The following is a 17,182-nucleotide window of genomic DNA, read 5'->3' as shown; positions in this document are numbered from 1 at the left end:
GAGCACATCACCTCTCGTCGACGTCGCACACCGCCCACAATGGGGGTGACTGGGGGGGACTTTGTGAAAATGAAATTTATTATTTTCACAAAAATTATAATCGATTCTAAAGTTCTGGGCGAATTAATCAAATTAACTTGATTAATCGCCCAGCCCTAATGAGTAGTATTTACCTCTTGACCCATTCCTGGCAGGATGTAGCCCCTTCATGGAGTCAAGGACCATTTATAAAACCCACAAAATGGCAAAGATTTATCAAGCTGACAAACTCTCTTACTGTCTGTTTTTCCACAGCAGCCAATCACAGCTCAGGTTTTATGTTACTGGAGCTTGTTGAGATATAAAAGTTGAGTGTTATTGGTTGCTGTGGGTAAAAATAGACAGTGTGGGTTTAACACCTTGATAAATCTGGCCAATGTGTCAAGTTGACCACCATGACTGTTATATATTGCATTTATGTAACTGAAATGTATACCAATTTCTACTGTACTGAGACAGAAAGTAAATATAAAAAAAAAAAAAACATAGGATCCCCACATTTTCATAACCAGCTGGGTTAAAAACCAAACAGCAGCAGCCTAGAAGCACCAAGGTGGGAAGGGCCATTAATTTTGGCCCTCCCCAGCCTAATAATACCAGCCTGTTACTGTTCAGTCCAGGAGCCCCATTTTTTGATGCCCCAGGACTACTGGTACACGGCTCCTCCCAGTACCCCCGGTGCGGTGTGTGTACTGGGGTAGTAATGGGGAAGGATAGTGTTAGCCATTTTCTACCGGCTAACACTAAGTCCCGACTTAGTAATGGATGCCGTCTATCAGATGGCTTCCACTACTAAGCCTGTAAAGTAATGAAAGAAAACACAACACTCCTAGACTTAACCCCCTGGGAGTAAGACTGTTCTAGCACTGCACCTGCACCAGCAAGGAAGGGAGTTAATTGCCCCCTTCCTTACTGGGGCATATGCAGTGAGCTCTCCATGGGGGGGGGGGGCGACTGATGGTAGGGGCTGGGGGTTACCTGTTGCTGCTTTCTCTGCAGTTGCCAGCAGTCCCGAAATGTCCCGGTAAGCCCCGCTCTGCGACAGTAAGCCTGCCCCTGTATCACCCGCTGCAGTACAGGGGCGTGGCTTATCCTCATGTGGGTGGGGATTATGGTTCATACCGGGACTTCTGGCAACTGCCAAGTAAGCAGCAACAGGTAACCCCCAGCCCCTACCATCACCCCCCCCCCCCATGGAAAGCTTCCTGCATCTGCCCCAGCAAGGAAGGGGTGCAGGTGCAGTGCCAGAACTGTCTTTTTTTCCGGGGGCTTAAATCCTGGGAACCAGACTGTAATTCTGGTAGGGATTTCAAATATCCCACTCAGAAGCAGACTGCTTTCTTCTTCTGGGTGGGAGACCCCCGTAGCTTTATGAGGGGATTCCCTGCTCCTGTACTGTAAGGAGGGAAGCCCTATGCACCCCTCCTTACTGTACAGCCTCAGAGGGTTAGTAGTGATGCTACTGCATCACTACCTAACCTCTTACACTCCATAGACCAGGCGCACTGCACCAGACCTACAGAGCATACTGGCTCCACATTAGGTGTTGAAATACACCACGTCTAGTGTGGAGTCAGTCTGTACCCCATGTGCAACTATTTTAGATAGTCCACATGATAAATCATGCCTACTTTGTATGTCCAAGAAAGTGTCCTAAATTAATAATAAATCTCCCCCTATGTGTTCTATATAACACTATCATCATGATTGTCATCATGATTGTGGGACTGCATATTTTTGGAGTCTCCACTAATGGTTCATTATACAATTTGCATAGTACAAACAGGGCTGGATCTACCATGAGGCAAGATGAGTGTTTCGCTTAAAGGGAATTAATAAGCCCAATTGGGCTGATATGGTTCCCTGGAGCACTGTATACAGCTCCTGAGTAGCTCACAGCATTAACCGGCTGTGGCTGCAACAGAAACTTTATACTGCAGAAAAAGTAGTTTTATTACCTGAAAGCGCAGCAGTCAGAGGCGGAAGGTAGTCATCTGGGTGGCTTCCTGCCCGTGTCTAGTCACTGCTCTCTGCCTGTCAGCACGCTTGGCGGGATGATTGACAGGGAGAGAGGCCAGTAACGGCCCTCTCTGCCTGTCACTCATCCTCTCCGAGCGCTGCGGGCTGCTCAGGAGCTTTATACAGTGCTCCAGGGAACCATATCAGCCCAATTGATCAGGTGATTGATTCACTTTAAGGGGGCACCACTGGCCACCCCTGTATAGTGTTTAATAAATGTACCATAGAGACAGTCAATGTAGCTGCTTTGGGTTGAAAGGAAAATGTAGCATTACACAATCGACAGATACATGGTTATCCTTACAACACAGGGACGGCTAAAGTGTCAAAATAGCATCTCATTCTATAGTTTTTCATTTTGGCTCAGGAAGGGGGACGCCCCTTTCGTCTGTATGCCGTAAAAGGACACACTAAAAGGGAATATCTTTAGTATACAACGCTTTTAAAGGGGCTCTCCAAGATTAGAGAAACATAGCAGCTTTTGCCCACAAACAGCTCCACTTTTTTACTCAGTTTGTATATTTAACAGCTCGGTTAAACTAAAGTAAATAAAGCCAAGCTTAGCACAGAGGTGGCACTCTTTTTGGAATAAAGCACCTATTTTTTTTAATAGTAGTTGTAGAAGTAAATAAAATCTTTGAATAAATTCTCTTTATACAGACCCTACAACATCAAGGACAAGTTAATAGGAGAAAACAAATGTCAAGTCCTTCTGTACCAAATGGTTAGGGATATGATACCTCTAACCAACACGAGAGGGCTACTCATTTGACCTTTCTTATATGGTACCCTCACATCTCTATATAAGCCCCTCAATACAATCAACAGTAAAGCAACTCTTTGCAATATAAAAAATATTTTTCCCACATTCAGGATGATGAACATCTCCATTACTAAGGGCTTTGAAATGTTAGCCTTTGCTAGTAATGGTGTGAGGCAGCCATGTTTATTTCTTCTCTTCTTTGCAATGTACGTCATTAGTGTTCTGGGAAATCTCATTATTCTTACAGTAATTGTGATGGACAGACATCTGCATACCCCCATGTATATCTTCCTGAGTAACCTGTCTTTTTTGGATATCTGTTACATAAATATTACCCTTCCCAAACTCATGTACATCCTACTGACCGGGGACAATGCCTTATCTTCTATACAATGCTTCACTCAGTTATTCTTCTACAACTTCATTGTAGTGACGGAGATCATTTTGCTGTCAGTCATGGCCTATGATCGGTATGCGGCCATCTGTAAACCCTTACACTATCATCTCATCATGAGCAAGAAGAACATTGTCCTGTTATTGGGTATGGATTGGGTATCGGGATGTCTGAACTCATTACTTTTGATTTGCTTCATCTCACAACTGTCCTTTTGCCATTCCACCAAGATTCATCACTTCTATTGTGACACCAAAGCTTTAGTAAAAATTTCTTGTCCCACAAGACACTTCCAAATAATATTTTACCTTGAAGCCTTATTATTTGGACCTGTCCCATTTCTGATCGGTTTGTTGTCATATATCCAGATCATCAGGACCATACTGCAAATAAAGTCAACGAAAAGTAGAAGCAAAGCTTTCTCCACCTGTACATCCCATCTTACTGTTCTCACCATCTTCTATGGGACGGTGATTTGTACCTATATGACCCCAGTCTCAAAAAATTCTGAAATGTTTGACCAGATATTCTCAGTATTATACACGGCAGTGACCCCCATGTTAAATCCCCTCATATACAGTCTTAGAAACAAAGATGTAAAAAATGCACTGTTTCTTCTAATATCACACAAATAAAATAAAAATTTAGGGTTTATGGTCCTTTGTGGAAGGTCTTTAAATAACCTTTTGCAGGAGCAGTTCCATGATTTATGTGTCCCCGAGGGCAATAGACACATTGAAAGTTTAGGAGACACTTCACAGATAGGAGATGTTTACTGGAAAATGTTTCAGATTTGGTTAGGAAGGCTTAAGAAGTTGGAATAGGAACCCTAGTAGAGGGGAACTGTCCAGTAGGTATTAGACTCTACTGGCGAGGGTCTTTACAGTTGGGTTGCACTTTTTAAGAGAGAAAACCAGTATTCATGACATCAGTGGAACGCATGCATGGTACCAATGTGAAAGCTAGTAGAAGCCATCATTGGCATTAGGAAGAAATAGGACATGGCAGGGCAGGGGGATCCAATCTGCAAGAAATGCAACTTCTGCAACCTCTGACTAGACTTGAAGTACCTCTGCAGATTGCAGAACTTGGCTTGAGGCATAGATAACACTCACAGCATAGACAATCTGGGTCTTTCAGTGGTAGTTGCACCTTTTAGTGGTTTGGCACAGCATCTTTCTGTTTAGTAGGCAGCAGCACAGCAACTCCGGATCAAGAACAGCAAAGACTCTGCCCATCGGCCAGGCCCCTAGTTGAAGATTCTCTTGCTCTTGATACAGCTGGTACACACAGACTGGAACATTGGAACTGGAATGGCAGGCACAGAAATCTCCAGATCTGGTGAAGATTTTTGCCATGATTTTCGCCTGCCACGTTGTCTCTGCAAAAAGTGGCCATGTTTTGCCAACACTGCATAACCCCTTTAACCCCTTAAAGACAGAGCCAATTTAGATTTTTGCGTTTTCGTTTTTTCCTCCTTGTGCTTAAAAGGCCATAGCACTTGCATTTTTCCACCTAGAGACCCACATGAGCCCTTATTTTTTGCGTCACTAATTGTACTTTGCAATGACAGGATGAATTTTTGCATAAAGTACACTGCGAAACCAGAAAAAAATTCAAAGTTTGGTGAAATTGAAAAAAAAAAACGCATTTTGTTTATTTGGGGGAAATGTGTTTTTACGCCATTCGCCCTGGGGTAAAACTGACTTGTTATATATGTTTCTCATGTCGTTACGATTACAACGATATATAACATGTATCACTTATATTGTATCTGATGGCCTGTAAAAAATTCAAACCATTGTCAACAAATATATGTCACTTAAAATCGCTCCATTCCCAGGCTTATAGCGCTTTTATCCTTTGGTCTATGGGGCTGTGTGAGGTGTCATTTTTTGCACCATGACGTTTTCTTTCTATCGGTACCTTGATTGCCCATATACGTCTTTTTGATCGCTTTTTATTACAATTTTTCTGGATTTTATGCGACCAAAAATGCGCAATTTTGCACTTTGGGATTTTTTGGGCGCTGACGCAGTTTACCGTGCGAGATCAGGAATGTGATTAATTAATAGTTCGGGCGATTACGCACGCGGCGATAGGAAACATGTTTATTTATTTATTTACTTTTATTTATAACCTGAGAAAAGGGGGGTGATTCTGACTTTTATTAGGGGAGGGGGATTTTTATTAATAATGACACTTTTTTTTTTAACTTTTACACTTATACTAGAAGCCCCCCTGGGTTAGGGTTATCCCCCCTAGGGGACTTCTAGTATACGTGCATTGATCTCTCATAGAGATCTCTGGAGCATAGATATGCTGCAGAGATCCATGAGATCGGCACTCGTTTACTTCCGGCTGCTGCAGGGATTCAACACCAGCCCTTGCCCTTTAATTGAATGTGAGAGAGAGAAGACACTGGTCATACTTCCTTTAAGAACATTTTCCTAGTGAACACCTTAACCTAGCCTCACCTGAGAGCAAAGAGGAAAGGATAAATCAGAAGACAAAATATTTGTGCATAAGTTTGGGGCCCCATAGCAAGAAGCCAGGACCTCTGTGGGCTTCTGGATAGGCCTAGTACTGTGTGTCTGCCAAGCCCTCAAAATCTAGACCCCACTGTCAGGAACTGCAGCATCAGTTTTGAATACGGACGTCTGAAACGAATACAGAACTTAATGTTTTTATGTATTAATGAACTAGTAAATAAATTAATAAATGACATTGCTTTACCCTTAACCATTTGAAAAAATACAAATATGATGAATTAATTAATAAGACATATCCTCCATACAATAATTAGACTCTGAGATGGGAATAATAAATCCCCTTAGTAATCCACAAATGACATCATATATGAATAGTAGCCTGTGTGTCTGATAGCATTTAGTATATATAATTGCTGTACAAATGTACACATTCAACAAACTGAAGAAGAACCCAGGAGCCTGAGCTAAAGATATTCTCTTATAACTGAATACAAGGTAACTACTAATAAAGATCCAGATAGATTAGACATTTGCTGCATGGAAATTACTGGTCAGAGGTAGTATAAGAAATAGTCTAATAGCAGAGAATTCTTTACTGTAAGAGCAGTGAGGCAATAGGAAGTGGTTATGGGGAATTCAAAAGGGGCCTGGATACATTTCTGGAGTGTAATAAGAATTACATGTTATAGTCACTAGGATCTGAAGAAGAGCCGGTGATCCAGGGATCTATTCTAATTGCCAGATTTGGAGTCTGGAATGTCTCTCAATAATATGAAGTTGCTTCTATCTCATGATATTTTTTGCCTTTTTCTGGATTATTGCTGTAGCACAGGTATGGGAAACCTTTAGCACTCTTGGTGTTGCTATACTACAATTCCCACCATGCCTGGAGAGACAAAGATTTTTAGCCCTATAAACTATGTCATTTCTGTAAAAAGACGTGTGTCTGTCAATACCACCGTGTAGCCGTGATAAAATATAGGTGCTCTTTAATAGAGTTGAAATGTATAATTGAGGACCCCACTAGTTATGAGCAAATACTGTTTGATCGAATAGATATTCAATCAAATAGTAAGGTATTCGATCTATCGAATATTATCGAATAGTTCGCCAAATCAAATAATCAATAATCAAATACTTGTTCCCATAGACTTTAATGGTATCGAATATTCGGGAGATATTCGTACGAATATCGAATATTTGAATATTTCACTATTCGCTCATCACTAGACCCCACATATGTCAAGTTAACCACCACAGTTATACTGTATACATATTGCACAAGCCTAGAGAACAAAAAAATTACTGCACATCTCACCCATGTTTGATACTAAAGTAGTACTATCAGAAGTTAGTATATAATTTGATCAAACCACACTGCCTCATGTACTACGTGCAGGTCTCTGCTAGAGTCCCTACGCTAGCCATGGTACAGTGTTGGTCAGCAACCACCACCACCGCAAAGCCAGCACCAATTGGGGGGGGGGGCACAGCCCAATAATCCAGTGACCCCAATGTCCCAAAAACCAAGCCCCCAAGGGCTTGCTAAAAACAACAAGTCAATTCATGCAATTTCTTTCCACCTACTATAGATTAACTGTGGTATTACTGAAAAGTGGAAGAAAGCAGGTTAGGAGAAAAGAAGGAAGCAACAACTCAATCATGAAGTGAAGACAACATCAAGCCACAGAGTCACCGACTGCTACCAGCTGGATAGGGACATCCAGTAAATGCCTTAATATCAAAACTAGGCCTTATTTGGCCCATATGACACCCCCACAACTCTATGTGCAACACGAATGCAAGCAAACATACAGGATTTTTTTTTCTTTTTTCTTCTTACTGCTCTGCATTCAGGATCATGAACATCTCCATTACTATAGGTTTTGAAATAGTAGCATTTTCCAGTGACGGTGTGCAGCAGCCATTGTTGTTTATTGTCTTCTTGGCAATGTACATCATTGGTGTTCTGGGAAATCTCATTATTCTTATAGTAATTATGATAGACAGACATCTCCATACCCCCATGTATATCTTCCTAAGTAACCTGTCTTCTGTGGATATTTGTTACATGAATATTACCCTTCCCAAACTCCTGTACATCCTACTGACCGGGGACAATGCCGTGACGTCTATACAATGCATCACTCAGTTATTCTTCTACAATTTCATTGTCGGAACAGAGATCATTTTGCTGTCAGTCATGGCCTATGATCGGTATGCGGCCATCTGTAAACCCTTACACTATCATCTCATCATGAGCAAGAAGAACATTGTCCTGTTATTGGGTATGGATTGGGTATCGGGATGTCTGAACTCATTACTTTTCATTTATTTTGCCTCACAATTGTCCTTTTGCCATTCGAAAAAGATTCATCACTTTTATTGGGACACTAAAGCTTTAGTAAAAATTTCATGTCCCACAAGACACTTCCAGATCATTCTTCATCTTGAATCCTTACTATTTGGACCAGTCCCGTTTCTGATCGGGTTGTTGTCATATATCCAGATCATCAGGACCATACTGCAAATAAAGTCCACGAAAAGTAGAAGCAAAGCCTTCTCCACCTGTACATCCCATCTCACCATTCTCACCATCTTCTATGGGACGGTGATTTGTACCTATATGACCCCAGTCTCAGAAAATTCAGAAATTGTCGATCAGATATTCTCAGTATTATACACGGCAGTGACCCCCATGTTAAATCCCCTCATATACAGTCTAAGAAACAACGATGTAAAAAAAGCATTGTTTGTTCTAATATCACATAAATAAATTCAATATCAAGGGTATATTTTCCTACTGTATATACAAATGTAACCATGCTCGGGGCTTACCGCAGCGCACTGATTGGCTGACCGCCGGGAGATGCCGGGAGGCTCCGAAGCAAGCAGGAGCCTGGAGCAGATGCGGCCTGGGGCTGCGAGCAGCGTGGGGTTAAAGGGGCATGGAAGCACTGATTGGCTGATGAGGAGCAAGAGGAGCTGGGAGCTTCACACAGCTGCGGCACTAGGCAGGTAATGTATGCTTCGGGCAGGGGCTGCGGGCGACCGGAGGTTAAAGGGGCTGGGTCACATATTTGCAGTGGAATGAAAATTTGCAGCGGATTCCGCTGCAAACCTCGCTGCGGATCCAATACGTTTAAAGACACCCTAAGGCTATGCACACACTACGTAAAAGTACGGCCGTTGTTGCCATCGGCCTTGTCTTCTGTGGGATCCCGGCCGGAGCGTATACACATCGTATGCACTCCGGCCGGGATCTCGTACGGGGCCGCAAATAACTGACGTCAGTTTTCTGCGGCCGCAATTCAGTGAATTGCGGCCGTAGAAAGCCCTGTCAGTTCACATAATGTGTGCTGTGGAGTGTTCTGTTGCGGGCGCGCGGTGATGCGCCCACATTAGAACACTTCGGCCGAAAAGATCATCCGGGATGATCCAGCCAGAGATCGGCCATTCCGTGACCTGGCCAGAGTCACGGAATGGCCGGTCTCTTACTTAATGTGAACATAGCCTCAAAGTGCTTTTACACAGGGAGATTTATCTGACAGATTTTTGAAGCCAAAGCCAGGAACAGACTATGAACAGGGAACATGTCATAAAGGAAAGACTGAGATTTCTCCTCGTTTCAAACTTATTCCTGGCTTTGGCTTCCAAAGTTATTTTTTTATTATTTGAAAAATGGGAAAGAATTCTAATTTGAACTTCTATGAGGAGTTACTTTTTTATTTTTTTAAAGTATTTAATTTATTTGTTACACCAGTGAGGACTTTTATAAACAATCTTTATATTGGTTATACTGATACTAAGGGAATGTGACTCAAGTACAGTACCACAAACAACCTGTAGACAGACATGCTGCTGTTTTTTTGAAAGATGACAGCCATGTTTTTTTTTTAACCTTGACAACCATGACCATTTCAATATCCTATATGCAGTATGTACATCATTCATTATACAATAAATATTAAACATTATGCTGGATTAAGGTTACTTCAGGTCATAGTGTTTCATTTGCCGATGTCAGGTAGAAGGTAATGTGTCCGCAGAGATATTCCAGCAATTTCATACAGAATAACATTCAATTAATCTTACATGTTAAACAAGATTTCATTATCATTATGAACTGTGATAAGACTCAGAGGAAGCTATTACACCATTGGGATGATGGGAATTATAACTCAGATGTCGTAGAGCAGAAAGAATATCATGAATGTTCTATTTGAAATGTTATAAATATTAACTGTTAAGTCAATACAAGAGCAAGTGTTATAGAATCTATGTATCTATCTGTCTATCTATCTATCTATCTATCTGTCTGTCTGTCTGTCTGTCTGTCTGTCTGTCTATCTATCTATCTATCTATCTATCTATCTATCTGTCTGTCTGTCTGTCTGTCTGTCTGTCTATCTATCTATCTATCTATCTATCTTTCTATTTATCTATCTATCTATCTATCTATCTATCAAAATCTAGATTTTAAGCATTTCAATGTTGTGGGATCCTATTATTATTTTTATTATTATTATTTAGTTTAATGACTGAAAAATGACTATGCGCCTGTTTACATGCAGGAGGAGGCAGTGAATGAGAATTTGCTTAGTGCATTACTACTTACTGTACAAGAACAGAGGCACCTGTCAAAAATGACAGGAGTCCTTGTTCCGTCAAATACTTATCACTGCTCCTTCTTCTATATGCCTCCCTGTTCAGTAAATACTTGCTGGGCTAAGAGCAGAGCACTCAACCAGTGAGTTTAAGGCATTAAGTGCTGACGCACAGCACCTCCTCCCGCTTAAAGGCAGATACATTGTGGGAAGGCTGTGTTCAGGCAGACCAATGGGTGACACATGGGGACTCCACTCATCTTGTGGCCGCGCCGCTGTGCAATTCCCTAAACCTAACATACATACAGTAGCATAGTTAATAAGGCTAAAAAAGCCAAGAATCCTTCAAGTTCAACCAACAGAAATCCTACAGTGTTGATCCAGAGGAAGGAAAAAACCCTTATGAGCAGATGCCAATTGCCTGACTCCAAAATGGCAATTACAATATATCCCTGGATCAACATTCTATCACATGAAATCTAATGCTCATAACGTGGAATATTATATTTTTCAAGAAAAGCGTCCAGGCCTCCCTTGAACTTATTTCATGAGTCATCCATGACATCATGGCTCTTTAATTTGGCATGGCGTCTGGATGGCGAAACTGCTGTTGATTGTTGCTCCCTGATTGTTATTCCTTTGTATATCTAGCTGTACCAGGAGTGGTGAGTGTCTTCTCATCCTTTATGCCTAGGAACAGTAGATAGAAACACATTTTGTACCATGGCTTACTTTAGAGGAGCAGGAACTCCTTTGAAGTAGTTTCTATGGTAGGGTGCAATGGAAACAAAGTACTAAACTTGAGATATACATTTAGGGGGACATTTATGAAAGTTACGGTAGGGGGCGTACGCAAGTAAAAAGGCATAGATTCGCCCCCTATTCTCCGGTATACGCCTGCTGTATCCCCCTACTGGCTCAATGCGCGGGCAGGAGGGGCTTGGGGGGTCGTGGTACGGCAGGGAGGAGGCGCGGCCTCCTTCCACTCCTCATTTATCATGACTTATGCCTGCCTGGCATAAATCAGGATCGAAATCTTCACCTGCTTGAAGCGCCTCTTAGTGAATTTGGCCACAGAAAAGGGGGTGGTCCTAATTTAACCCCTTCAGGACCGGACTTTTTTTTGTGCTTTAGTTTTTTCCTCCTCGGGTTTAAAAGGCCATAGCACTTGCATTTTTTCACCTACAGACCCACATTAGCCCTTATGTTTTGCGCCACTAATTGTAATTTGCAATGACAGTCTTAATTTTTGCATAACGTACACTGCAAAACCAGAAAAAAATTAAATGTGTGATGAAATTGAAAAAAAAAACAAACACATTTTTTAAATTTGGGGAGTATTTGTATTTACGCCGTTTGCCCTAGGGTAAAAATGACTTGTTATACATGTTCCTCAAGTTGTTACGATTACAACGATATGTAACATGTATAACTTTTATTTGATGGCTTTTAAAACATTTAAACCCTTTTTATTAAATATATGTTCGCTAAAGGGACTCTGTACCCACAATTTGCCCCCCCCCCAAAACCACTTGTACCATCAGATAGCTGCTTTTAATCCAAGATCTGTCCTGGGGTCCGTTCGGCAGGTGATGCAGTTATTGTTTTAAAAAACAACTTTTAAACTGCCAGCCCGTGCTCTACGGGAGTGGCCTAGATTGTGTATACATTAGGCTGACACAACCTCTCTGTTCCTCCACCCCGCCCTCCTCATCATTAGAAATGCTCCAGGCAGATTGCCTACTATTCGTCAGCCGTGTCAGCCCGGCACATGGGCTGGATCGTTAACACACCTGTGCAAATGTTCAGCATGCAGAAAATATTCCAGTGGCATTCCTAATGATGAAGAGGGTGGGGAGGAGGGATGGAGGGTTGGTGCAAGATTACAGTACAGATATTTTAAGCCACGCCAGTAGGGTGCGGTGCTGTAAGTTTAAAAGTTGTTTTTTAAGACAATAACTGCATCACCTGCCAAACGGACCCCAGGACAGAACTTGGATTTAAAGCAGCGATCCGAAGGTACAAGTGGTTTGGGGGGGTCAGATTGTGGGTACAGAGTTGCTTTAAAATCGCTCTATTACCAGGCTTATAGCATTTTTATCCTTTGGTCTATAGGGCTGTGAGGTGTAATTTTTTGCCATGATCTGTACTTTCTATCGGTACCTTGATTGCGCATATACGACTTTTTGATCGCTTTTTATTAAAAATTTTCTGGATTTAATGCGACCAAAAATGCGTAATTTTGCACTTTGGAAAGTTTTTGCACTTAAGCCAATTACCTTGCGAGATAGGGAATGTGATAATTCAATAATTCAGGCGATTACGCACGTAGCGATACCAAATATGTTTGGTATCTGGGAAGTGCCAGAGGAGTATTTTAAATCCAGCTGTCAGTTTTGACAGCTGCATTTAAAAGGCTAATTAGCGGGCACGGTGATCGGACCGTGCCTGCTAATTTCCGCGGCCCGGGCTGCAAGTGGCACCCGGGATTGCGGTGGTTCAGAGCACGGCCCCCTCTAAACTCCCCCACCCGCATGGGACCTAATTTAAGACCGGTGTATGAGTACACTAGTCTTGATAAATCCCCCTCTTAGTGAACACTTGCTGTGCTTGAAGAAGAGTGTCCAGTCTATGTTCTTATGCCTAAGGGTACAAACCCGCTTGACGTATTTGCTGCGTGAATCAGTCTTAAAAATAAGCAGGCAAAACGCAGGTTGGCTTTATACGATTGTTCTGCGTTAAAATACGCAGTTGCGTATTTTTGAAGCGTGAAGCTTGTTGTTAGCAAAGCATCAGTTGTTAACAACCTGTGCGAAAAACGCATGTAGCTTCACGCTTCAAAAATACGCAATTGCGTATTTTAACGCAGAACAATTGTATAAAGCCAACCTGCGTTTTGCCTGCTTATTTTTAAGACTGATTCACGCAGCAAATACGTCAAGTGGGTTTGTACCCTAAAGGTAAATACTTTGTGATCTGGTTGTGACCAAGAAAGATGGTAGGTGACATGTGGGACTCAAAGTCCTATTCAAGTCTTGTCCATCCGGGTTTCTTTAACCCCTGGCAAAATTCATCACAGATGTATGACAGAGCTTGCTTCATACACGGGGCACGTCATTTGCTATCAGCAGTGGACACTCACCATCAACGATCACAGGGATCAGGATCAGTAATGCTGGGTTTAAACGGAACGATTATCGTGCGAATTTGCACGATAACGATCGAATTCGAACGATAATCGTACGTGTAAACACAGCGAACGATCGCACAACGAGCGGGAAATCGTTCATTTTGATCTTTTAACTTTTTCTTAAATCGTTGTTCGTCGTTCGCAAAAAATTTGCCGATTGTACCGTGTAAACAGTCGTCGCGCGAAAGTCCCGCCGCCCGCCGCCCAAAGTCCGGCCCCCCGCTCGCAGCCCAGCCCCCCGCTCATTCGCAGCCTGGCCCTCCGATCATCCGCAGCCCCCTGCGCCGGCTCAATCGCCACCCCCGCCGCTCCGATCGCCACCCCCCCCGCCAGCGCACCGATCGCCACCCCCCGCCGCCAGTGCTCCGATCGCCACCCCCGCCGCTAGGGCTCCGATCGACACCCCCCGCGGGGCTGCGGTTGAGCGGGGGGGGGCCGGGCTGCGGGCGGGCCGGGCTGCGGGCGCACGATCGCAACACGATTTTTCCGTACGATATATTGTACCGTCTAAACGCTGATCGTTATAAAAAAAATTGTTACTTCGAAATCGTTAATCGTGCGATCGGGCCAATTATCGCTCCGTGTAAACCCAGCAATAGGGTCCATTTACACAGAAAGATTATCTGACAGATTATCTGCCAAAGATTTTAAGCCAAAACCAGGAATGGATTTGAGAAGAGGAGAAATCTCAGGCTTTCCTTTATGACCTGATCTGTTTATAGGCTGTTCCTGGCTTTGGCTTCAAATCTTTGGCAGATAATCTGTCAGATAATCTTTCTGTGTAAATGGACCCCTTGCAATGATCATTAGTAATCATGACAAGGGGTTGTCTTACAGGTGCCACACCTGTTAAACCTCAATCACAGATCAGATAGTTAAATCCTTCTTTTTTTAAGACCTTGCAATTTTGAACTATATAAACTATCAAAGGAGTTTTCAAGGATCCCCAAAACTATCTGCTTTCTACCAGGAGCAGCATCACCCCTGCCCTTGACTTGTGTCTGTTGTTGCAGTTGAGCTCCATTAACGTGAATGGGGCTGTATTGCAGTGCCACACACAACCTGTGTGCTGCTGTTTATTAGAATATGGCAGCCATCTTTTCCTTAACTACCCCTTTAAGATACCTCTTTAATATTGGGACCTTTACTATATTGTATACAGTAACATTACATTGCAGTATGCACGTCATTCACAGTACAATGAATATTAGCAATCAACAAAAGAAAATGGCTGAAGAAACGTACACTGCACCTCCTGATAAAGTGAATAAGTATCTATGAAATCTTTATTAATTCATCAATGAAAAAAAGTCCTGGTGACGGAACGCGTGGGGTTCTCTGGTCTGACCTGACTTGGGGTGGCAGCAGCTATTTAAACGCTTGCTTTACACTTTTTCTTTTGATGCTTTCTAGGTGATCTTTGGCCTTGTGCATTATACCGTTCTCTCTAAATTCATTGTGGTTTTTGGAATTTATTTGTAATTTTGTATAACTCTTTGGTCTGCAATATACTTGCCATTTCTATTTGATTTCTTGCTGCTGCTCCGATTATTGGCTTGTGTCAGGTCAGTTTTTCGCCGTGTTTGATTGGAACCGGTGAATTGGAATGTGTGTATTTTTAAATGATTTTAAATGTTTGTCCCTTTTTTTCATTGATGAATTAATAAAGATTTCATAGATACTTATTCACTTTATCAGGAGGTGCAGTGTACGTTTCTTCAGCCATTTTCTTTTGTTGATTGCACATGTTGTTTAGGTTGAGATTAACTAGCACTCCTTTCTTATCATTTGTGGTGCCAGCCCAGCTCTTTATGTATACAGTACAATGAATATTACACATTATGCTGGATTAAGGTTACTTCAGTTCATGGTGATTTCATTTGCCGATGTCAGGTAGAAGGTAATATGTCCGCAGAGATATTCCAGCAATTTCATACAGAATAACATTTCATTAATCTTACAGGTTAAACAAATTTCCATTAACAATAATAACTATGACAAGACTCAGAGGAAGCTATTACACCATTGGGATGATGGGAATTATAATTCAGATGTCGTAAGACACAAACAATTTTATGAATTTTCTATGTGAAATGTTAGGGAGGGCGAAACAGCGTAGCATAGTGGCAGCCCGTACATGACTGGGTGGGCAGTAAGGGGTTAACAGTGCCAAGGGTGGGGGGGAGAGCAGGAGAGAGGTTACCTGGAGTTCAGGGTATAGTGAAATAAGGGGGTTGCTAGGTGAGAGCCAATGGGGGTGGTGGGAATAGCGTGGGGAAGGATGGGGCTAGCTAGGAGTTGGAAGTGAGGAGAAAGAAACTTACCAGTCTTCTGAAGCTACAGGACCTGAGACGCCCGCCCGCCCGCCCTTATTGATACTTGGCCGGTGGGTGGTTGGCCTGGGGTTCGCGATGTAGCACTCGTCGCGGCAGCTGGCGGAGGGGGGGTCATCGATGGCTCGGACTGAGGGGGTTATCAGGAGGCCCTGTGGAGGAATGGGGAATCCACGTGTCTAGCTGGCAGCTAGTGGGAGTACGGAATGTGGTTACTACTTGGGTGGGATGATATGGTGATGGGCAGTACGTGACAGATTTGTCAACCCTGAGTCGGTGCGTAGCGACTGGGGATCATTATTCTAACTGTACTGCCATTTATGGGCCATCCGTGACCTCCTCGGGATATCAGTGTTATGGTTATGATAATGGGTTGTTATTGAAGTTTATAGGTAATATGTTTATTACAGAGTTGGTATATATATATTTGATATCCCTGTTATTTAATAAATAGGCTGCTGTGGCCATTATTCCAATTCTACATGGTGTTTGGTGTTTTATTTAAAGGGGGAGGAGGGGAGGTGTGGTTAAGATATTATTCCCTACCCGTAATCTGCAATACCCGGGTCAAGAAATATTAACTGATAGGTCAAAACAAGAGCAAGATTTATATTAATAACAAGTATTATCAACTTCATTTAAAAAGTTTATCTATCTATCTATCTATCTATCTATCTATCTATTATCTATCTATCTATCTATCTATCTATCTATCTATCTATTATCTATCTATCTATCTATCTATCTATCTATCTATTATCGATCTATCTCCTATCTATCTATCTATCTATCTATCTATCTATCTATCTATCTATCTATCTATCTCCTATCTATCTATCTATCTATCTATCTATCTATCTATCTATCTCCTATCTATCTATTATCTATCTATCTATCTATCTATCTCCTATCTATCTATCTATTATCTATCTATCTATCTCCTATCTATCTATCTATTATCTATCTATCTATCTATCTATCTATCTCCTATCTATCTATCTATCTATCTCCTATCTATCTATCTATCTATCTATCTATCTATCTATCTCGTATCTATCTATCTATCTATCTATCTCCTATCTATCTATCTATCTATCTGTCTCCTATCTATCTATCTATCTATCTATCTATCATCTATCTATCTATCTATCTATCTATCTATCTCCTATCTATCTATCTATCTATCTATCTATCTATCTTCTATCTATCTATCTATCTATCTCCTATCTATCTATCTATCTATCTATCTTTCAATCTATCTATCTATCTATCTATCTATCTATCTGTCTATCTATCTATCTATCTTCTATCTATCTATCTATCTATCTATCTATCTCCTATCTAT

At 41.9% G+C, this 17,182-nt stretch overlaps 2 protein-coding genes across 2 annotated transcripts; both read left to right on the top strand.

The window, feature by feature from the left end:
* Positions 1–2,932: 2,932 nt before the first annotated feature.
* On the top strand, positions 2,933–3,850 carry LOC138783992 (olfactory receptor 1E16-like). The gene has a single exon (XM_069959400.1). The coding sequence runs from the start codon at positions 2,933–2,935 to the stop codon at positions 3,848–3,850; it is 918 nt and encodes a 305-aa protein (XP_069815501.1).
* A 3,718-nt stretch (positions 3,851–7,568) lies between these two features.
* LOC138783987 (olfactory receptor 1E16-like) lies at positions 7,569–8,483 on the top strand. The gene has a single exon (XM_069959386.1). The coding sequence runs from the start codon at positions 7,569–7,571 to the stop codon at positions 8,481–8,483; it is 915 nt and encodes a 304-aa protein (XP_069815487.1).
* The last annotated feature ends 8,699 nt before the right edge of the window (positions 8,484–17,182 follow it).

The sequence above is a fragment of the Dendropsophus ebraccatus genome, chromosome 1, assembly GCF_027789765.1.
Source record: "Dendropsophus ebraccatus isolate aDenEbr1 chromosome 1, aDenEbr1.pat, whole genome shotgun sequence".
Taxonomy (NCBI): Eukaryota; Metazoa; Chordata; class Amphibia; order Anura; family Hylidae; genus Dendropsophus; species Dendropsophus ebraccatus.
The sequence above is the reverse complement of the archived record's forward strand: the minus strand, read 5'-3'. Positions and strand labels throughout refer to the sequence as shown.